This window comes from Lemur catta, chromosome 18 (assembly GCF_020740605.2).
Source record: "Lemur catta isolate mLemCat1 chromosome 18, mLemCat1.pri, whole genome shotgun sequence".
Taxonomy (NCBI): domain Eukaryota; kingdom Metazoa; phylum Chordata; class Mammalia; order Primates; family Lemuridae; genus Lemur; species Lemur catta.
The window spans coordinates 38472203-38493404 of NC_059145.1; the positions used below are offsets into that span (position 1 = coordinate 38472203).

General features: G+C 58.7%; 3 protein-coding genes across 8 annotated transcripts; 1 reads left to right on the forward strand and 2 right to left on the reverse strand.

Moving 5' to 3' along the window:
• The first annotated feature begins 469 nt into the window (after positions 1-469).
• IFRD2 (interferon related developmental regulator 2) lies at positions 470-5168 on the forward strand. Of its 2 annotated transcripts, none has more exons than XM_045530176.1 (12): positions 470-847; positions 2275-2394; positions 2482-2566; positions 2675-2799; positions 2883-3040; positions 3199-3249; positions 3340-3518; positions 3606-3711; positions 4029-4166; positions 4249-4377; positions 4455-4550; positions 4677-5168. In XM_045530176.1, exons 1-12 carry the CDS (start codon positions 790-792, stop codon positions 4755-4757), a joined length of 1326 nt encoding a protein of 441 aa, XP_045386132.1. In that variant the 5' UTR covers positions 470-789; the 3' UTR covers positions 4758-5168. The 2 variants fall into 2 exon arrangements, with proteins under 2 accessions (XP_045386132.1, XP_045386131.1); XM_045530175.1 differs by lacking the exon at positions 470-847 and adding an exon at positions 1293-1679.
• On the reverse strand, positions 4833-9447 carry LSMEM2 (leucine rich single-pass membrane protein 2). Its single transcript, XM_045530467.1, has 5 exons — positions 9421-9447; positions 9183-9315; positions 6307-6420; positions 6032-6217; positions 4833-5821 (listed from the first exon to the last, which is right to left on the reverse strand). The coding sequence occupies exons 1-5, from the start codon at positions 9445-9447 to the stop codon at positions 5688-5690; spliced, it is 594 nt and encodes a 197-aa protein (XP_045386423.1). The 3' UTR covers positions 4833-5687.
• Positions 4833-20782, reverse strand: SEMA3B (semaphorin 3B). Of its 5 annotated transcripts, none has more exons than XM_045530171.1 (22): positions 20257-20782; positions 19644-19718; positions 17592-17778; positions 16622-16779; positions 16399-16461; positions 15878-15997; positions 15705-15798; positions 15390-15509; positions 14322-14467; positions 14119-14230; positions 13950-14019; positions 13728-13872; positions 13193-13412; positions 12837-12928; positions 12719-12760; positions 12311-12468; positions 12154-12209; positions 11925-12064; positions 10247-11427; positions 6307-6420; positions 6032-6217; positions 4833-5821 (listed from the first exon to the last, which is right to left on the reverse strand). In XM_045530171.1, exons 3-19 carry the CDS (start codon positions 17698-17700, stop codon positions 11023-11025), a joined length of 2250 nt encoding a protein of 749 aa, XP_045386127.1. In that variant the 5' UTR covers positions 17701-17778; positions 19644-19718; positions 20257-20782; the 3' UTR covers positions 4833-5821; positions 6032-6217; positions 6307-6420; positions 10247-11022. The 5 variants fall into 5 exon arrangements, with proteins under 5 accessions (XP_045386127.1, XP_045386126.1, XP_045386128.1 ...); XM_045530170.1 differs by lacking the exon at positions 20257-20782 and adding an exon at positions 19817-19990; XM_045530172.1 differs by lacking the exon at positions 19644-19718.
• Between the last annotated feature and the right edge of the window lie 420 nt (positions 20783-21202).

Below are 21202 nucleotides of genomic sequence, written 5' to 3' on the forward strand. Positions count from 1 at the left end.
CATCTGACTCCTCATGACGAGGAAGCAGCCTGGGGGGAGTCAGGTTCCAGTTAGTTAGGGTTGCCAGCCCTGGGCTTTGTGCCTACACCTCACTGGGTCCATGGAGAGGTCACAGGAGATCTGTCCAGGGGTAAATGTGCCCCAGGAAGAACTTGGGGAAGGTCTGTAAGTGTTGAGTTGTCTGTACTCTGCTTTAATCATAAAGTAGCTTTTTCTTTCACTACCTGAGGTTTGGCTGTTCCCTCTGTTCTACCAAGCCCGAAGCTCTTCCCGTGGTCCTCAGACCCAGGCAGTCCCATAGGCCCTGTCGCGAGTGCCCTGCTGCAAGTGTCCCAAGCCGCTGGTCCAGCGGTGGTGCTCCGGAGAGGGAAGCTTCAACGTTAAGGACTGTGCAATGTGAAAGACGCGGGGCGGGGTGGGGGACTGCGCAGGGCATTGTGGGTGCATAGTTCGGCTAGAGCGTCGTTGGCTTGTGGGTCCCAGGAGTGGACTACAGTTCCCGTGATGCTCTACGCCCAGCGGCGATGCATACGCGCAGCCCCCTGGGAATAGTAGTTTTGGCCGCGTGGATGCGGGTCTGAAGCGGATAGCCGGGAACTCGCCTTCCCGGCTACCCGTTTGGCAGGGCGGGGGGCCTCGCGAAGATGGTGGCGCGCGCGGCGTGTGGCTCCCGTCGTCTGGCCAAGTCCCAGCGCAGCGCGCCGGCCGGCGTCTGGCTGGTCTGGAGCCCCCACCCGCCTGGTCCCTGACCCTCCGCCCTCTGCGCCCCGCCCGCGACCAGTTCCTGGCATGCCTCGCGCCCGTAAGGGCCACGCGCCCCGCAGGGGCGGCCAGCGCCGTGGAGGAGGTGAGTTGGGAGCCCAGGGGCAGCTGATGAGAGCTGAGCGGGGCCCTGCGTGGGTCCCCATCAGTGTCCCCGAGGACCCTAGGGTGGTGAACCCCCTCTCGACCAGTCCGGCGCAGCTTCCCAGAACTCTGCTGAGGCCGGCACGTGCCCCAGCAGGCATCTGCCACGTGTGCGCCCAACTTGAACTTGCTACCAGCTGCCTGCCGGGCGCCCGTGCTCCCAACAGTGACCCGGCCAGCCCCTCTGGGCTTCGGTTTCTCCATTGCCTTTCCAGCCCAGTTGCCTACTTGGGTGGACAAACCCACCGGACAGAGCAAAAAGCCAGTTCCCTCTCCAAACCCTGATCCTTTCCTGGACTGGATAAGGAAGTTGGTGGGAGGCATGCCTTGCTCCAGAGAACGGAGGGAGGGGGCGGTTGGGAAGCTACAGGATTGGGGCCTTGGTGGGCCTGGCCGCAGAAGGTGTGTGAGTATCCTAGAGCCTGAGGCTTGGGACTCGCTTATCAGCGTCTACCAGGACCCTGTCCTGGTGCAGTAAACACATATGTTTATGCTGCTGCGATGGGGTGCCTGCTAACACAGCTTTAAACTGGCCACCACCCTCAGGCAGTTTGGGTGGGGGCATATCTGATAGGGTATGGAACATGTTCACTTAATGCTGTCAGCCCCAGACTTAGGAACCAGAGAGGCCCCAGGTTAGGGGCTTCTGGGTGAGTCCTAAGAAGGTGGAGAAGAGAGCACCATGCAGAGAGAACAAGTTGTGCAAAGGCTGGGCAGCTGGAGGGACCACAGCACAGTGGAGCAAATGAGGGAATGCTGGGCTGCTCTGGCAGGTAGGATAGTAGAAGAGGTGAGCAGAGGCCAGTGTGTGGGCTGGACTTTGTCCTGTAGGCAAGGGGTGTAAGTAGTTCTGAGAAATAGGGCCAGCCTGGTGATCATAACCTGTCCAGAGCACTGCCATAGCAGCCACCCTTGCCAAAGTCAGCCCTTGGCCCTGGACAGATCCCACCCACAGAAGTGCTCCAGCCCTACTGTCCCTCATACTCACTTGTGTTCACCTGTTTTCAGGGACTCGTGCAGTCAGGGGCCACTTTATTTCTGGCTCTTCCTAGGGTCTAGGGGAGCCTGTGTGTCCACCCAGGGCTGAAGGCCCAGCCTAGGGATGACCTGGCAGGCTTGGTTTGCAGTACCTCCCTGAGGCCAGAGCCTGATGCCATCAACAGAGAGACCTCTTTCCATGTTTATATTTTCTGCTGCTTCCTGGCTCCAGTCCTCTCAGTCAGCCCCTCTGCTGCCTGCCTCAGCTTTGGTTTTTTCATCTCAGAGAGGGGGCAGTATTATGTCTTATGGGGTCATGAGGTTGGGCGAGGGAACTCTGCCATCCCTCATCAATGGAGGCAGGTTGGTACCCCATTCCACTCTTCTCAGGTGCCCGGAGCAGTGCCAAAGCTGACTCAGGTGCCAGTGAGGATGAGGCAGCCAGTGAGGCCCGCAGCACCACCAGTGAATGCCCCAGCCTTCTCAGCGCCACGGCTGAGGACAGCCTTGGTGAGAGCGGGTAGCAGTTTGGCAGGGACTTGGTGAGGGCTCCTTTGAGTGAGGGTAAGAAGCAGTGCTGACCAGCTGGCCTTGCAGGGGGGGATGTCGTGGATGAGCAGGGCCAGCAGGAAGACCTCGAGGAAAAGCTGAAGGAGTATGTGGACTGCCTCACAGACAAGAGGTACCCCTGGCTGCCAGCCAACTCTGCCACCCAGGTCCCTGCTCAGCCCATATCAAGTGTGACCAAGGGAGGGCTGACCCATATGACCCTTCCTTCTCCACCCCTCAGTGCCAAGACCCGGCAAGGTGCTCTGGAGAGCCTACGCCTGGCCCTGGCGTCCCGCCTACTCCCTGACTTCTTGCTAGAGCGCCGCCTCACACTGGCCGATGCCCTGGAAAAGTGCCTCAAGAAAGGTTGGACCCAGGGGCGTGTGGGAGACTTAAACTGGGCAGGTGCTGACCCTTGATGCACGTGCTGATTTGAAAGCATCCCACAGGGAAGGGTGAGGAACAGGCCCTGGCTGCTGCCGTGCTAGGCCTGCTCTGCGTGCAGCTGGGCCCTGGACCCAAAGGCGAGGAGCTGTTCCACAGCCTGCAGCCTCTGCTGGTCTCTGTGCTCAGTGACAGCACCGCTAGCCCTGCTGCCCGGCTCCACGTGAGTGTCCTCATGAAACCCTTCCCTTACCTCATTCCTCAGCAAGCTGGTGGGTTCCACCTGCTTTCAGGCTTCCCTACTTTGAGGGGTGGGTAGGCCCCATGGCTGGGATCCTAGCCACACCCCTTGACCATGGCCTGGCCTTGTCCTCACAACAGTGTGCTTCTGCTCTTGGCTTGGGCTGCTACGTGGCTGCTGCTGACATCCAGGTGAGTGAGTGGCCTTTGGGCACAGGTGGTAGAGCACCTAGGCCCATAGCTCTGCCCCTGAGCCACTCCCCTGCCTCCCTGTGCTCCTAGGACCTGGTCTCTTGTCTTACCTGCTTAGAAAGTGTTTTCAGCCGGTCCTGTGGTGTGGGTGGCTCTTCAGTTCCAGTGGTCTCTGCCAGCCTGCATGGCCTGCTCTGTGCTGCCCTGCAGGCCTGGGCATTGCTGCTCACCATCTGTCCCAGCACCCACATCAGCCACATCCTTGACAGGTACGGGCTGCTGCCCAGTGGGAGGAGGAGGGGAATCTCAAAGAGGCCCCCAACCCACACATGTAGCTCAGCCTGCCCCTTCCCTAGGCAGCTGCCCCAGCTGCCCCAGCTCTTGTCCAGTGAAAGTGTGAACCTGCGGATCGCTGCCGGCGAAACCATCGCGCTGCTGTTTGAGCTCGCCCGGGACCTTGAGGTTTGAGGGACAGCGGTGGGGTGGGGTCCCTGCTTATATCACCTGCCCATCCCAGGCCGGGTGCAGGGAATGCTGCAGAAAACAGAATGGCCTTGGGTCATTATGCAGTGGAGGCAGCCCCAACACAGACTCACATGCTAGGTGCTATGATGGGGGCCCTGAGTAGGGGTGTCCCTGGCCAGGCAGAGGCCAAGGAGGGGTTCAGAGGGGCCAGGCAGAGAAGGGCTCTCAGTGAAAGGAGGGGTTTGGGCAGCCCCATGTTGAGAGCCAGCAGAGCTCAAGCTTCTGCCAGACACCCCCCATCGCTCCCACTACAGGAGGACTTCATTTACGAGGACATGGAGGCCCTCTGCAGTGCCCTGCGCACTCTGGCCACTGACAGCAACAAGTACCGTGCCAAGGCTGACCGCCGGCGCCAGCGGTCTACCTTCCGCGCTGTGCTGCACTTTGTTGAGGTGAGAATCTGTGTGTCCTAGGGAGAGTGCCTCTCCAGGCATAGCAGCCAAGCCCAGTCACTTGGGCCCCTCTACCCTGCAGGGCGGCGAATGCGAGGAAGAGACAGTCCGCTTTGGGCTTGAGGTGCTCTACATGGACAGTTGGGCTCAGCACAGGATCTACGCTGCCTTCAAGGAAGTGCTGGGTTCGGGCATGCACCACCACCTCCAGGTGGGGAGAAGGACAGGTAGGGGTATTTGGCTTGCTGCTTTGGGCTGGCGTGAGCTTACTGTCCTTTTTGTCCCCAGAACAACGAGCTACTCCGTGACATCTTTGGCCTGGGCCCAGTGCTGGTGTTGGATGCGACTACACTGAAGGCCTGCAAAATTCCACGATTTGAGAAGGTTTGCACCCTTGGGCACCTTTGTCTTCCCTCCGTTCCCCTGTTTCCTGGAGGCCTGGAGCTCTGCAGGGGCTTCCCCCTTCCCAGCTCACCAGGTCATCCCCTCGTTGCCCACCCCCCACCCCAGCACCTGTACAACGCTGCTGCCTTCAAAGCCCGGACCAAGGCTCGCAGCCGCGTGCGGGACAAGCGGGCAGACATCCTGTGAAGCAGGACCAGCTGAAGAGAAGACTAGCCACACCCCTGCCCGTATTTTTAACAGAAGACAGTGCAACAACTGGTCTCTGCCAGAAATTGTCGCTTTATTTTTTTAATGACAAAACCAAAAACAGACATGGAGTGGGTGGCTGGAGGCCAGGACACTCAGCCCTGTGGCCTCTTGCTGCCCTGTCTCAGGCCGGGCCAAATGTGGCCCAGGGCTGTGGGGCAGAGAGTAGGGGGGCTGTCCCTTCCTCTTCTTTCTCAGGCTTTGCTCCCCTGGGATGACCCACTTCCTTGGGGGAGATGGCATCTAGACAAATGCCACCACAGCAGCTGGGGAGGCAAGGCTACCTGGAATGAATTTGTGTGCTGATTTTTAAAGATTATTATGCATAATTAAACAGAATGCTCAGCCTTCTGTGGTCTTGACTCCTGGATATCTATCTCTGTCTACCCTCCTTCCCCACCCACCCTAGGCTTGGGCCCAGCTGGGTCTTCCTCCATCTCACCTTTGTCCTCCAGGGCAGTCTCCCTAGGTGGCCCCTCTCCCCCTACTCAGAGCCCAGCCTATCTTTGAGAGCTGAGGCTGGTCTCCCACCGGGAGGCTTGGCAGAGTTTGGGAGACAGCCGGGTGGGGGTGCTATTTCTACACTTCTGAACCTGCCATCTGGGGATGGCCAGAGGGTGCTGACAGGCCACAGGAGGAACCAGGAGGCCGGTGCCCCTTCCCCTGACCTTGGACCACCTAAAGCAAGGCCTAGCGACCAGAAGCCTTGGCTAGGCCTGGCTTGAAGAGGGCAGGAGAGTCGGGCAGCTGTGGAGTCACATCAGGTTCTTGGACAAAAGTCTCACCAAGGAAGTACTGTAGATGAGGCCAGTGGCCACTTTATCCCGACCCCCACACATAGTCCTCCAGGCCCCAGGTCAAAGTGGCATCTCAGCTGGGTGCTCGGGCCTCGCTGGAGTTGAGCCTCCGCAGCTGGCTGAGGCTGGCCAGGCGAAGTTTGAGTAGTGTCTCCTCTTGGGTGTGCAATGTGTGTGCCAGGATGCGTAGGGATTCACTCTGCAGCACTGCAAATGGGTAGGTAGGAGTGGGAGATCGTCAGACCATGCCATCCCACAGCCTCCCCCCACCCAGCCCAGCACCCAGGGTTACCCACAATGCCCCCCCCCAACCGCCTTCATTGCTGCAGCATCTGCAGTTGCTCCTTCCAACCGCACAGAAGGGCTTCCCAGTCTCCACTACCTAGCCTCTTCCCACCGGTGCCCTGTCATCCCTACCACTCAGGTAGACAGCCAGGATGGCGAGCGCCAGGCATATGAGCACCAGCAGCGCGAGCAGCAGCAGGAAGGCCCCCCTGCCATACACAGGGCTGCAGCTGGTTTGGGCACACAGTGATGGTGGCAAAACACCCAGGAGCTCGTCCCATGGCCGTGCCTCTTCAGTCAGATAGGGGTGCAGTGAGCCTGCAGGGTGGAGGAGACGTCAGGAGGGCAGCAGGTGTGCCCACTTTTGTCCCCACAGCACCTCCATTCCACCTCCCTGCTCCCCTCACCTCCACTGTGTAGGTCACTGATGGACTCCACCTGATGCAGGTGCACCTCCTGCACGTGGTTGGGGGCCAGTGGCCCCCTGCCGCTCCGGTTTGGCATCCTTGGCGCCATGGTATCTGCAGGGGCAGCACGGGGCTGATTCAGCTGAGGTGAGTCACCCTCTTCCTTCTCCCAGCTGGCTTCAGGTAGCAGGGACTTGGGGAGGACGGGGATAGTGGGGCATTTGGCTCCAAACCCCCTAAAACTGACCAGGAATGACCCTTGATTTGGATCCACAACAGGAGGTACACCTGATTGATTTCCTTCCAAGCCCTTCAAGGACTTTCAGGCATTCCTCTGCCAGCTCATTTCTAACAAATAGTTTATCAGCCTTGCAAACCACAGCACCTGGAATTCAGTCCTGCCTCTGTTACCATCAGTTTTCCCTGCAGACCCTGTGAGTTAGTCATTAGGCCACACCCAATGCCTCCTGGCTTCTCTTCCTGGGTAGAAAGAGCCCCATGCTAGCCATTGTGGTTCCCTCCCGGCCTGGGTTCTGCGTCCCTTAATATATGCACTGTGATTCTGCGTGCTTCTGTGATCCCAACTGCTTTCACTCAGCAGCTCTGCTGGAGACCCTACTTTGTTTTGCACACCTCTGAGGCTTCTCCCTGCTGGCAGCTCTTTGAGGCCACCTGGGCATTAATAACCTCCAGGACATCCACCATTGAGTATGGAGGTTTTCCCCAATTTCCCAATAGTCATGGCAATTCCCAGAAGTGGAATTATTGGATCCAAGAGCAGGGATTTTTTTTTTTGAGAGAGTCTAGCTCTGTTGCCGAGACTAGAGTGCCGTGGCATCAAGCCTAGCTCACAGCAACCTCAAACTCCTGGGCTCAAGCGATCCTCCACCCTCAGCCTCCCCAGTAGTTAGGACTACAGGTGCATGCAACCATTCCTGGCTAATTTTTTAATTTTTATTTCTTCTTCTATTTTTGGTTGCCTGGCTAATTTTTTTCTATTTTTAGTAGAGATAGGGTCTCTTGCTCAGGCTGGTCTTAAACTCCTGAATTTGAGCAATCCTCCCGCCTTGGCCTCCCAGAGTGCTAGGATTACAAGGTGTGAGCCACCATGCCCAGCCAGGGATTTTTTTTTTTTAAAGCTATCATCTGCTGGGCACGGTGGCTCACGCCTGTAATGCTAGCACTCTGGGAGGCCGAGGTGGGAGGATCACCCAAGCTCAGGAGTTCAAGACCAGCCTGAGTAAGAGCAAGACCAGCCTGAGCAAGAGTGAGACCCTGTCTCTACTAAAAACAGAAAGAAATTAGCCGGACAACTAAAAAAATATGTACAGAAAAAATTAGCTGGATATGGTGGCGCAAGCCTGTAGTCCCAGCTACTCAGGAGGCTGCGGCAGAAGGATTGCTTGAGCCCAGGAGTTTGAGGTTCCTGTGAGCGAGGCTGATGTCATGGCACTCTAGTCTCGGCAACAGAGCGAAACTGTCAAAAAAAATAATAATAAAAAAATAAAAGCTATTATCAAATTGTCCTCCAGAAAGGTTGTCCATGGCCCCCAACAGGGTACCACATTGCCACCATTAGGCACCCCATTGAAAATACATATTTATGTGTAAGCATGCACACACATATATTTGCTAATTTGAGAGATGAGAAATGGCTTTTTTTTATTGATTTGATTGGGTTTCTTTCTCTAGAGAGGCTGAGCAATATATGTATGGCTTCTTAATTATCCATTCACAGCCTCTACCCATTTAGTCACTGGTTTGTGTACTTTTCTTGTGATTTTAATTATTTATTTTCAGAAGCATCGAAGCATTTTGTGATTTCTAAACATTTAATTATATTATTTTCTGGTTGTTCTTTGATTTGATTTTTTTAAACTCTTGGTCCCATAAGAGCACCAGATGCCCCCTGGAAGCTGGATAACAAAGTACAGGAGGGCAGTGGGGGGACAACTCCTGACAGGTGCAAGGGGGACCTTGTACTCCCTGCATCTGTCACTCTCAGGACAGTTACTTATCTTCATGATTTACTTGAAACTTCCCCTTGACACGCTCAAAAGCAAGTAAAACAGGTGCTGCCTGTCATTACATCTGGGCGGTGGGTTAAAGGTCATATTAAATTCCCCCTTTGCACTTTGCTGTGCTTTACCCACACTTTCTAAATTGAATGTCGATTCTGTTTGTTACAGGAAAAATACACAGTAAATGTTGTCAAGACCCCAAAAGAAAGCAAACATTTCCCCCTACCAGGGGTCAGGCCAAGCTGGGTTGTGAGCTATAAGCTGGGGCCATGGAGCAGTTGGTCCTGCATCCTGGCCAGCACTGGAGCTGTAGCTTCCTGGATTCCTGCTGGTCTGGCCCTTTGAGCCTCACTACTTCTTACGTGCAGTGGAGCAGTTAGGTGAGTGGCCACCAAGCTCTTGACTAGCCAAGTCTCAGTCTGACCAGGCCAAGGGGATATTTAGACCCAAGTTGGCCTCTGGCCTATCTACTGCCCGGTTCCTGGGCCAGGTACCCAGATGCCTCCTGGAACCACTGCCCACCCCCAATCCCAGCTTCTTCCCTGAACTGGCCATGCAGCTGCCTGGATGCCCACACCCACCTGGGCACAGCCTGTAGTTGACCCACCGGGGTAGGTTCCCCTATCCCTCCCTGCTGTGTCCAGCAGGGGAAAGTGAAGCAGGCCCTGAGATGGGGAGGGGTTTCAGGCACAGCAAGCTCTTTCTCCATGCACGGAGGTAGGTCCCTTTACTAGAGTTTGGACATGAAAATTGATAACTGGTCAAGACAGAGGTCAGTGGGACAGAGAGTGGGTCCATGGTCCACAGAGTCTCAGGACTGGGGTCTTACCCTCCCTTATGGTCACCCTCTCCTACCTTCTTGGGTCTCCTCAGGCATGGCAAGTGGTGGGGAATCGGGGCCAGTGAGGGCGTCCAGTGGCAGGATTGAACAAAGGCAGCAGTGGCTCCTCAGAGCCTGGGGAAGGCCTGGCTGCCTCCCAGCCTGGGCCTAAAATAGCCCTGAGCTCAGCCCACTGGGCTATATTTAGAGGGGGCAGCTCTCAGCCATGGGAAGGGGCAGAGTGACCCACATGGGCCATCCTGGACTATCTACCTGGTGATGGTACCCAGCCAAGAGCATGCTTCCACTAGCACACGTGCCCAGGGGCCTTCTTGGGGAATCACACCCCAGTACGTACAGAGGACTTGAGGCCTCCATCTGGAATAGCCACTTCAGGCTCAGTTCCAGCAGGGCCCCACCTGGCAGCCAAGACATACAAGGGGATCCTGTGCATCTACTCAGCCACCCCTCCTCCCCCGCAGACACCATAGGCCAGTCATCTCTCCTTCCAGCAAACACAGGACAAGTACCCACCCACCACTGTGTGTGACCTGCCGGGAGCACAGGTTGGAGGTGGTGGATAACAAGAGCCCAGTGCCATGAGAGGGCTTTGACAGCTCCACAAGTGGGCAGACACAGCACCCGTACTGGCCAGTGGGCAGACCTGGGTTGGAGACTGGTACTTCTATTACTAAGCTCACAACCTTAAAGGAAAAGGATCGCCCTTCTCGGGCCTCAGTTTGCTCATCCGTAAAATGGAAATAACAGTGATTCTTCCCTGGCAGAATACACTGAGAACAGAGAAACAACCACGTGTCTGAAGCACTTAGCACATTTCATGGCTTTGGTCCTTCTCTGCTCTCTCCACGAGGGCATACAGGTCACACAAGGTCATATGAGGACTCCGTATCACTGTTTACCCTTGAAGGGAGGAGGTAGTCCAGGTTCAGGCCTTCCCTCTGTAGTTGGACCCTTGTGTCCCTCCTTCCCAACTAGAGCAAAGCCAGACTGGGCTCTTCCTAAAACATCCCAAACACATCACTCCCCTGTACCACATTGGCCTCCCTGATGTTCCTCAAACTTGGCAAGCTGTTCCCACCTCAGGGCCTTTGCAGCGTCTGTTCCCTCCTGGAATGCTCTGTTCCCAGATATTCCTGTGGCTGGCTCCTTGTCATTTCAGTTCAAGTGTCACTCCTTCAGTGAGGCCATCTGCTCACATTCTTTTCCATAGCACTTAACCCTTAAATTGTATTGTGCAGAATGTACTGTGCATGTCAGCATTCCCAAAGGCCCTGGAGAACCCACTCAGTCATGTAGAAACCCCCTTTAATTCTCACCACGGCAACCTTGGGCTGGAGAAACTCAGGCCCTGAGACTGCTAGGAAGGTGCCCAAGACCACAGAGCAAGGCACCTAGCGGTTGTCTGCTGGGGCCATTCCAGCTTCTGCTGATAATGTGTTTATTGCATTACTTTAGTACAGGCGGCCTGCCTCACCCCGCCCCCAGCAACCCAGCCTGTTCACAGCTTCCTGCTCACTGCCCAAGGAAGGGGTCTGTCCCCAAGGGTGGGCACTCTGGGCACCTCCCAGGCCTTGGTGCTTCAGTTGCTCTGAAGCCCGGCCGACTTCTCTGTCCCCTCCATCCTGGCTGGATCCTGCACCCAGCCTGGGCCACCCTTCTGGGGCTACATTCAAGAGTTATCCTGTTAATAAATAAGCCCACGTGGCTGCCCTAAGGCCAGGGCCTGTCACTTGGTGTCTCTGTCCTCCAGGGACCCCAATGTGCCCGGCCCCAACCCGTCGTCTGCCCAGGGTTTGTCTGCTCCGTCTCCTGCCTGTCGTCTCCTGCCTGGTCCCCAGCGTGGGGACAGCCGGGTCACCAGTGAGCTACGCTGCGCGGCCCCCGCTCAGCGCGCGGCTCAGGGGCGTGCGTCCGCCTGTTGCGGCCCTTCCTCCGCGACTCTGGGGGCGGTGGGCGCAGCACAGGCTGAGGGCGGCACATGCGCAGGGAGTTCGCGCCGCCACCGCCGCCCGGCTCCACCAGCTGCAGAAAGTCCCGGTACCAGAGTTTGGGGCCTGGCGGTGCGGCGGGCGCAGCCTCCTCGGCCCGCGCCAGCCGTTCGGCCTGCGCAGCACTCAGCACGTGCAGCGCCAGGCGACGCAGCGGCTGGGAAAAGCCCTGCTCGACCGCCGCGCACAGATACACGCCCGAGTCCCGGCGTCGCAGTCCGCGCAGCAGTAGCCCACGCGCGGTGCGCTCGGCGCGCTCCTCTGACAGCACCTGCGGGCGGGGGACAGCATGAAGCCGGGGAGTCGGGACAGGGAACAGGAATTTCCGCCCTGAGCAAGGGATAGAAGAAGCAAAGGGTCAACGGGAGCCGAGGGGAAGCGGGAAAGGGACGCCCGCAGGGGCACATTAGAAGGTTGGGTGCGCTGGGGCTAGCGGTCTTTAAGTGAATATTCGAACCCGGGCGAGGTTTACCTGAAGCGGGGGAGCGGGTCAGGGACCTCAATGGGCGGGTCGAGGGCGGGTCTTCTCCCAAATGTGGGGTGGGGGAGGCGGGTCAGGAGCCTGGTTGGACAGAATGAGGCCTCACCAGGATATGGAGTGCAGGTAAGGGACCAAACTGGACGTAAGGGGTCTGGCTGAGCGGGTCCTCATTGGGCAGGACTTAACTAGACGTGAGGTGAAGGCCAAGGGCTTCAGTAGGCAGGGCGGGACCTCTCCTGGATGTAGGCGGGACAGGGCCTGGTTGGCAAGGGCGGGGCAACGCTCACCTGGGTGTGGGCCGTCTCCTCTGCGCGCTGGAAAGTCCACTCCATGTGCGCCTGCAGCGAACGGGGCTCACATTCCAGAAAGACGCTGCCACCCTCTACGCCAAACACCTTCCGCTCCAGCAACGCGGGACGAGATGAGTCTTGGGGCGGGGAGAATGTCAGATTCACGCAAGGCAGGGCAGGTGGGGCATCTTCAGGGGCTGACGGTGGGAGCAGATGGGGCACTCACCCCCGGAGCACAGCAAACTGGGGTCGCCATTCCTTACGTCTTGCCGTCGGAACCGCCTGGGAGAACATGGGATCCCCGTGAGCCCTTCTTCTTTCAGGCCAGGGTAGAAAAAGACCCTTCATTCCCCTCCCGGTGGCCCGACCCCAACCCCGCCCACCTCTTGGCACTGGGCTGGAAGCGGGTGCACGCGACTCCGTCCCAGGCACAGTAGGGGTCTCGCGCCAGACAGCATTCAGCGCAGGCGCGGCCGTGAGCAGCGCAGCGGTGCAACGAGATCTGGGCCACCGCGCTCCGCGAGGCTACATACAGCTGGTGCTAGGGGGCATGAGGGGCTCTGGGCTGACCGAGGGCGGCCCCACGCCTGCTTCCCATCGGTCAGGGGTCCCTTCTCCCACTTGACAGGTGAGAATACTGAAGTCTCACTCAGGTCACACATTCTAGCAAAGGCAGGGCCCAATACTCAAGCCTCGGGGCCGTGAACTACCAAGAGGGGCGAGAGGGTTGGGACGCCCTGGACACAAGCTCAGTCCATCCCACCCCCACCCCCATCATTCTGGTCACTCACCCTCTTGGAGGAGATTTGCATGCTGGTGACTGCAGCTGAGTCCTGAGAGGGAGGAGGGGCACCAGGGTCAGGGCTTAGTGGGGTGGGGGGACCCCGGGCGACGGGGGTCAGGCCTCACCTCAAACACCTGCAGCTCCTCCAGGAGCAGCCCCTCGGCGTTAGGTCTGCCACCGCTGGGGACTGAGATCACCTTCAGCACTGTGCCGGCATCTGCAGGGGCGAGAAGGGGGAATGACCGTTGGTGTTCGCTGACAGCTAGGGCTGGGGTCTCCTTGCCTCCCAGGCCTCCACTCTCAGCATGGTTGGGTCAAGGTGAAAAGTGTGGGTTGGAACAATCAGGGCAGCATCCTGAAGTTGGGGCCACAGCCCAAGTAAAGATGTGGAGATGGGCCTGAGCAGGGACAGCTTCCCCTTCCAGGCCAAGGAGCCTAGATAGAATCTTGTGGGTCTGAGTCGTCGTGCAGAGCCCCTGACCTGTGCCAATGAAGAGGACATCATAGTGTCCGTCAGCAGCTGCCACCCGGTCTGCAGCAATTTGGGTGAAGGTGTACCCGGCTCCCACTTGTAGGAAGAGAGGGCGCCCCCCAATGGGCAGGACCGAGTTGTACATGAGCGGGTGGTTCCGAGCGAACTGGATGACGTCGTCTGGGAAGTCTTTGGTGGAACTGAAGGTGCCAAAAGTCTTGCTGGGGCACTGGAGGTGGGGGAGAGGCAGAGCAGGGATATAGTTATGGGGGCTTGGAAGGCAGCCCTCCATGCAGGCCTCTGGGAACATGAAGGGGGAAGGGGACAGAACCCTGCCCTGGGAGTTTAGAAGAGGAGACCAGCCCTGCCCTGGGAAGTCTGAGGGGGGAATCTGGCCTTCTCCTGAGGATCCTGTCTGATGATGGCGACCTTTTCCCACCCATGACAAAAGGAAGAAGTCACATTCACCAATAAGACCCCAGGCCATGTTCTTCACCCTTGAGGCTTTAAAGTGTATTATGGCAGGAATCCCCAGGCTACGCACCATGCCAGGCCGGGGGTAGGGGACACGACCCTGGTATGACACCCATTGGTGCATAGGCCCCTCCTTGTGCGCAAACGGTCCCAGGAAGGCCCGGCGCACGTCGTTCATGCTGTACACGCACACCGCGGAGCCCTGGAAGATGCCGCTGTAGGCAAAGAGGACAGCGGAGTGAGGGGGCCTGTGGGCCCAGCTGGCCCCGCCCCGGCGTCCCCCTCCCCTCACCTGGATGTGGAGAAGACGGCATAGAGCAGCGGGGTCAGGCGGTCCCGCGAGGACAGCAGGAACACGTCCTCTGCGGGGGAAGGGGTCTAGTTAGGGGAGGGAGCTCCCGGAATCTGTACCCCTGCCCCCTTTCCTGATGCCATCGTCCACCCCCGACTCCGACACTCACGGAGCTGGTCGAAGTGGGTGTCGCCCTCGATGCCTGGCACCGAGCACACTAGCCGCGCCTTCAGGAACGTCGTCCATTTGTTGACCAGGCTGCGCTGGCCGCCAATGTCGTTCTGCCAGGACGATCCGAGAGGATGAGGGCGGGACACGGGCGGGCAAAAGGGCGGGAGTGGGGTCGCCCAGTGAGGCCCAGGGACTCCTCACCCGGCAGATCTGGCCAACGCGGGACACGGACAGGCGTCCCATTGCCGGTGCCGCCTCCACAGCTGACTCACGAAAGAAGAAGTAGATTTTGTCGTCGTCCGGGTTCTCGCTCTCGGGGATCCAGAAGACCTTGACAAACTTGGGCTCTGGCCCAAGCAGGAAGCATGGGGTCAGCGAGTCCTAGCACCGCTCCGCCGACGCGGGACCCCACGTGCTGCCTCCCCTTCTCCTTGCGCAGGCTGCAACACCCCAGGGCAGCATATGACCCGGCCCCCAGGACCGAGTTGGGTCAGCGCCGACTGAATCCAAAAGATCAGGGCCTGCGATGCAAAATGCAGCCACGAGGGGGCAGCAGAGACCATGGCTACTTGGGCACGCAGGGGAAGACCAGGCGGCGTCTGACCTTGCCCCTTCCCCAGGCCTGTGGGCCAGAGAGAGGGAGATGGAGTATCTGGTTTCACCTTCACTCACGAATCTTCCTCCCTAGCAGAACCAGATGCTTTCTACTCCCGCTTCAAATCTTTCTGCTGGGTTCCCTTGCTCTTAGAATAAACTATTCCAGCCCCAGACAGTCCAGGCATCTTATCATTATGACCTTATCATAAATATAGGTCACCCCATAGAAGTATTGGTGTCCAGCATGTCACTCCTTGGGTCTGTTCCTTTGCTTGTTCCTGCATCCAGGCCTTTGCACTAGTTGTGCCCTCTGCCTGGGATGCTCTTCCCTCACTTCTGTAGACTGGCTTTCTTGTGCTGTGGGAGTTAGCTCATAACCTCCCCTCCGCAGCGTGGCTTCCTCCACTGCCCACCCCATCTCCTTTTGCCCTCCTCTGGTCTCACACTGGCTTCATGGCCATTGGAATTGGTCTTATCATGTATTTCTTCTGAGATGTGTGAACTCAAAGAGGGCACAGGTCATACTTGTCTTGTCAGGCACCAGGCCTGATTATGGCAAGTGCTTGGTGAGACCTAGCTGTGTTCATTGCTCACTTACTTGATGGGCCTTGCTTGGCATGGGCCCTGTGGGAGGGTGACGGCCCCCTCCCCCCAGCCCCACCAGCCTCTCACCGTTGAGCCAGCGGGAATCATGTGGCTCTGTTCGGAGACTCGGACGCTGGCCCAGGCTGCGAAAGATGGTAAAGTCCCGGCCCATGAGGTCTGCGGCCACCCCTGAGTATAGCTCCTCCCCTGCAGACAGGGCAAGGGCCACTCAGCCAAGCTGAGGGATCTTGGGGTAGGAGGACCTGGGCAGCTCTGGAGCTCTCAGGGAGTCAGTGAGGCTATGGGGGATCCCCAGAGTCTCAGGGTCTTGGGACTTTGTGAGGCTCTAGCATTTCTAAGGGGTACTAGGAGTTCTGTTGGGGTCCCAGCCTTCGGACTCACCCACCAGCACGGAGGCAGCCCGATGCCTGGGGTCATAGGGACTCTTGCCTTTGCCATCCTCTAGCTTTCGCAGGTCCAGCTGGAGCACCGGCTCCTGGGAGGTGGGGGGAGTTGTTATTTCCAGGCCCTTCCTTACCCTCCCGACTGCCTTCCCTGCCTAGATCTGGCCTTACCTCCAGCCGGTGGCCCACCAACACAAACGCACAGGTTGGGTGGAAGGCCCCTGTACCGCAGGCCAGCAAGTGGGTGCGGTTGTAGGCATGCAGCAACTTCACGAAGTTCATGCACTCAGTCTAGTGGGCGGGCAGGGGCAGGGGCAGTGAGGCTTCCCCCAGGGAGGCGGCCTTAAGGGGTCGCAGCTCACCAGTAGCAGCCCCACTCATTCCTCTCTTCTGTATTGGCCTAGGCAAGTGCTAACATGGGCTACAGGGACCTGGGTGCACTTGACAGCCCAGGCCAGCCCTCCCCAGGGTGAGTGCATGGGGAGGCACAGGCATGCACTGCCTCCATGACTCAGAGGCCCCCAAGAAAAATAACATGAGCCCCCACCCTGACTCACCACCTCCAGACCTTAGCCACCTCGACCTCCCTGCCCTCATCCCAGCCAGAACAGGCAGTCCTCTGTTTTAGCACTGCCCTGCCTCTGGGGTGAGGGCTGACCCTCCCCACTCCAGCCCCTGCAGCTGGCACTCACACCAATGTCCTTCCCTGCCCAGTTGCACTCCTCTCGCCATTCCACAGGGGCCGGCCAGGCCAGCTATGGGGGGGAGGGGGGACAGGTCAGGGACTTGGGATGTTCGCTATCTTGGGGGATTTTCCACACAGGGGGCCCATTCCCCTGGGTCTCTCCAAGCAGTCTGGAGTGGGGTCCAAGGGCTCTTTCCCTGGGCAGTGCTGAGGGTGGGGGTCCCTCGCACCTTCTTGGCCCGCTTGCTAATGTTGTCCAGGCTGAGGGAGGCCACGTGGTTCTCGGCCCCCACAAATAGGCGTCCACGCTCCTCATCCACCAGCAAGGCTTCGTAGCAGCAGGTCCGCTCCAGCCTGAAGGTCCGTAGACCATGCCAGGCCTGGAGTTCTGCAGGGAGGGGACACCACCAAGGACTCACCGGCTATCCTGGAAGCCTCCCCCTGGCCCTGCCTGGTTTTTTCTCTATAGGCCAAGGTTGTACTTAGGACCTGGCCCACACATGTGGGTTTATAATGTGTGTGAATTTACACGTGTGTGAGTTTACACACGTGCAAAGACAGGCCCACCCAGGTACATGTGTGGAGCTGCCAGGGTGGGCAGTGTACCTCCATGAAGGGGAAAGCAGGTTGAACTTGGGCGTGCTCCGGCAAGCAATGTCTCTGGGCGGGCACACTGGGAGGCCAGGCCTATGGACACCAGAGTTCTGGGGAAAGCTGGGCATGCAGGGATGGCCAGAACCCCAACCCCAAATAGTCAGGCTGAAGTTTCCTTCCCTGCCACCCCAACACCAGCTAAGCTCAGTGGACTTGCCCACCCGGTGCCACTGCGTAGTAACCACCCTCCTTTGCAGGGGGCATAAGAAGAGGGCTCTGATGGCCCTCAAACCTCGACTTCCCTGTTGCTCTGCTGAAGGAGTATGGCCTGATTGGGGATACTGGATGGGACAGAGACAATATCTGTTGCTATGGGGACAGGGGGGGTCTTCGTAGGAAAACACGAGGAGAATGTGGGCAGACAAGTTGGGGGCTGAAGCCAGGACAGGGTTAACTGGAGATGGCCTAAGGATGCCTCTGATCCAACCAGGGTCGGGTGATAGGCACACACGCGAGGCAGCAGCCACCACAGAGCCCCCCTGTCCACACTGGGCCTCTTTCCTGCCCACCCCAAGCTGGGCCCCCCTGCCTGCCAGGTGCACCTACCTTGGAAGGAGAGCCGAAGGCGTGGGGGACTGGGGGTGGCACTGCCCAGCCCTGCTGCCCAGAGCAGGACCAGGCCCGGGATCATGGCGGCAGCCCCGGCCCGCCCCATCCCCGCAGCTCAGGGCGCTCAGGGTTCAGCGGGTGTGTGCGGAGGAGCCTTGAGCTGCCCTGGACTCTGCCCTGGGATCTGGAAGAGAAGCAGTCGGCAGCTAGGGCGGGAGGCTAAGGGGGGAGTCCCCAGGGATCAGATTACAGCCCCTAGGGAAAAGAGACTGGGGGGTCGCATTCCGCTTCCGAGCCCTCCCTTGGCCCTCCCCTAGGAGGGTGCCCCGCCTGGCCACAATCACAGACACACCCACGCCCGGCACACCCTCAGGGTCACCCTGCACTGGCAGGCTCCCGCCCCACCACGTCACCCTCCCCACTAAGCTCCCCTCCCATATACACACTCACAGACATTAATTCACACTCTATGCCCACTTCATGCCAGCCTGAGCCTGGGACTAGGGATACTGGGAGACATAGACAAGGTGCCCATGGGGGAAGGGGCAGAGTGCCAACAAGGATTTGGATTGGTGCAGAGGGCGCCAAGTGCAATGAGCAAAACAAGCCAGTCATGAGAGTGAGAATGAGGGAAAGGGGGGTCAGGACTCTGGAGGTGGCTGTGCACCCACAGACCCACAGAGAAATACAGAGACACTTTTGGGGCTGCAGTCAAGGGTGTGGATGCCTCTGAATGTTATTGTTTCTGAGGTTCCTTTTGTCAATGTGCATATGTGTATAGTATGTGTGTGCACATGTGTACATGTCTATGTGCCAACGTGACGGTGTGTGTGTGTCATTTTGCACATGTGTAGGTATGGGTTGCATGCACAAACGTGCCTGTGCACACAAGTGGCACTGTATGCGATTTATGCAGTGTGTGCGTGTATGATGCGTGCATGCTTTATATGCAGATGTGTTGCACATTTGTGCATGTGCAAATGTGTGTGTTCACATACCAGTGTGCACGTATCTCTGAGGGCATGCAAGTGAGCAAATACAACTGCAGCACCAATCATCTGCCTCAGCTTCTGACGGGCGGGTGCTCCCAGGCCAGATCCAGCAGCCCCAGCTCCATGCTTGACCACTCACACCCCAAAGGAATCGAGGGGGCAGAGTGAGGCAGCCTCTCACTCTCACCCTGGACTCCTGGTGGAGCTGCCCTTCCCCCTCAGAGCCTCCACTGTTTCCCTGAGGCTCTCCTCCACTTCTTTTGCCCCTCAAGGTTTCTCCATCTTTGGAGCCCCTGCACTCCACAAACCAGACACCTGCCCCAGACCCCATAGCTGGGGCCAGGCTCTGGCCCCTGTTGGGCTATGCCTACCCTCCTTCCCAGGAGCTGGCTGAGCAGGTGCCCGGCACAGGAACCCGGGGGGGTGCGACTAAGCAAGGGGAGAGGCTGCTGGGGCAGGTCCCAAACCCTTCCTTCCACACCCCTGCCCAGCTTCCTAGCTCCTAGACCCCTCCCATGCTAGGACCCCCACCTCCCTCCTTTCCTCTGCTGACACTTGCCGCTGCCTCTTCTCAGGCTCTAGAGGTCTGTGAAGCCAACACGCGGCTGCCTTCCCACACTCCACCAAGAACTCCAGCAGCGGCACCTCCCCACCCAGGCCCCTTCCCGCTCTGGGGAAGGGGAGAAGCCTCAGGACCGCAGGACACCCTCTGACGGCTCCTTTAAGGAGCAGCCCCCGCCCCCACCAGGCCAGCCACCGCCCCACACTCCCCGTAAAGTTTACAGGGCGGATCGGGTGACCGGGCAGGCAGCCGGACCAGCTGGAGATGGCGGCCAGGCCAGAGTGGAATGGGCACAGGGAGGGGCTGGTAGGGATGACCCCTCCCCTGTTGGGCCGCAAGGCGGAAGGGTGCCCCAGGCAGCGGTCCTGGAAGCCTGGTGGCCAGTCAAGGCGAAGGAGGAAGAAGCAACAGAGACCCCCAGCTTCAGGCGGCTCTGCATGGCAGGCAAAGGGAATAGCTGGGTGGGGGGCGCCCCCAGGGACTCCAATACCTCACCTGTTCCTCCACAGCTGGGGGGCTGGGGGAGGGATAATGGGGAGCTCAGCTGCCACCTCAGTTCTCAGGAGCCATCTGGGATGGGAGGGCCGGAGGTCAGGGAAGGGTGTTTTCAACTGGAGGTCTGATGGGCCCTCAGGACCCTCAGGACCCCAGCCCCAGTCCTTCCTCACCAGTTGGGCCACTTAGTACTTCGGCTGCCTGGCAGGCAGCGGTTTCGATGACAGCCAGGAGGGGGGAAGGAGAGGGTGGAGGGAGAGAGGCAGGCACAGGAGGGCCAGCAAATCTCACTTCTGCACTGCAGGGCGTGGGCCTGTCCTGGACAGATGGTCCTGCATCCCTGCTGGGGGCGGGGGCAGACTGTGTGCGCTCTTCCTAGGGGGAAGGTGGGAGTTTGCCCCCACCAAACCCAGAGCTAAGCCCTGAGGGAGTTTTCCAGACAGGATGGAGCTCCTACACCTCAGTGCCTCTGTTGGGAAGGACCTGGGGTCTCCTCCTGAAGCTGGGTGTGGTGAACAACACATCCTATTTGTGCTGTGAGGATACTTCTTTGGAGGGGCTGAATGTTGACAGTGGCAGAGTGGGGCCCTCAAGTGCATCTGGGTGAACATACCAGAGCTTGAGGATGGGCTTGAGGATGGTCCTGCAAAAGACATTCTCCTGCCATGTCCCCTAGCTTGGTGAGCTCAGGGGTCAGTGAGGCTGTGTGGGCACTGTACGTGTGCCGAGTTCTGCTGCCGCTCCCCTGGATGCCTTCCAGCCAGGCAGGGACAGAGGTGGGGAGACTGATCTCCAAGTGCCTGGAAAGGGAAGTGGGGCCATGCTCCTCTTTCGAACCTCAGGACCTGGTATTTCTGGACTGGCCTTCCAGCAGGCAGGTGAATGATGGGGACTTCTGGGAGGACCAGGGGCCTCCAAGAAGACAAATAGAGGGATGCACCCCTTCCTGAGCTCTCAGGCTTCCAGGATGTGGCTTTTTCCTACTCCTGGGCTAGCTGCCTCTTGCCTTGGACTTGGTCAGCCTTCCCTGTGCAAGCAAACAAAATTCTTTGGCTGTTTACAATTTTCCACCCATGCAGCCAAGATCAGCAGATTTCTTTGAGGTGCCTGCCCACCCCCACTCTGCCCCTATCTGCCCCCACTGCCTTCAGTTCTCCAGGCCCAGGGTCCTAGACTGTTTCATCCCCCCAGCCCTGCGTTCACACTGGGAAATGGGACTAGGACCACCCCCCATAATCTTTCCAGTAGCCTGGCACTCAACCCCCAGCCAAAAGGACTGGGCTGTTTCTGGCCCCCCTGAGCCCTGTGCACTCCCTCCTCTAGATGTGTCCCCTCCCTTGAGTAAGAAAGGAGGTCCCCAGGGGTGGGAGCTCAAGTTGTCCCTGTCCCAACAAGGTCCCTTTCTGCTCTTCAGCCCAAGGTCTGAGTGTGCCAGGCCATGGGTAGGGCTTCTATGGTGGCATCACTCCAGGAGCAGGGTCATTGCCTGTGGGTCACACTGGGGCTCGAAGTCCCCAAGGATTCTGGAATCAGGCAGTCAGGGCCTGTGTCTCACCAGA

Coding starts and splice junctions, on each gene's coding strand:
- LSMEM2 (XM_045530467.1), bottom strand. CDS start 9,447: ATGCTCTTGGCTGGGTACCATCACCAG. Junction 6,218..6,306: donor CAGTGACCTACACAGTGGAG/GTGAGGGGAGCA, acceptor TCCACCCTGCAG/GCTCACTGCACCCCTATCTG. Junction 5,822..6,031: donor CCTGGCTGTCTACCTGAGTG/GTAGGGATGACA, acceptor ACCCATTTGCAG/TGCTGCAGAGTGAATCCCTA.
- IFRD2 (XM_045530175.1), top strand. CDS start 1,589: ATGCAGAGAGAACAAGTTGTGCAAAGGCTGGGCAGCTGGAGGGACCAC. Junction 1,680..2,274: donor ATGCTGGGCTGCTCTGGCAG/GTAGGATAGTAG, acceptor CACTCTTCTCAG/GTGCCCGGAGCAGTGCCAAA. Junction 2,800..2,882: donor GGAAAAGTGCCTCAAGAAAG/GTTGGACCCAGG, acceptor AGCATCCCACAG/GGAAGGGTGAGGAACAGGCC.
- SEMA3B (XM_045530172.1), bottom strand. CDS start 17,700: ATGGGGCGGGCCGGGGCTGCCGCCATGATCCCGGGCCTGGTCCTGCTC. Junction 12,065..12,153: donor CAGTTTGCTGTGCTCCGGGG/GTGAGTGCCCCA, acceptor CCCCGCCCCAAG/ACTCATCTCGTCCCGCGTTG. Junction 11,428..11,924: donor AGGAGACGGCCCACACCCAG/GTGAGCGTTGCC, acceptor CCCCGCCCGCAG/GTGCTGTCAGAGGAGCGCGC.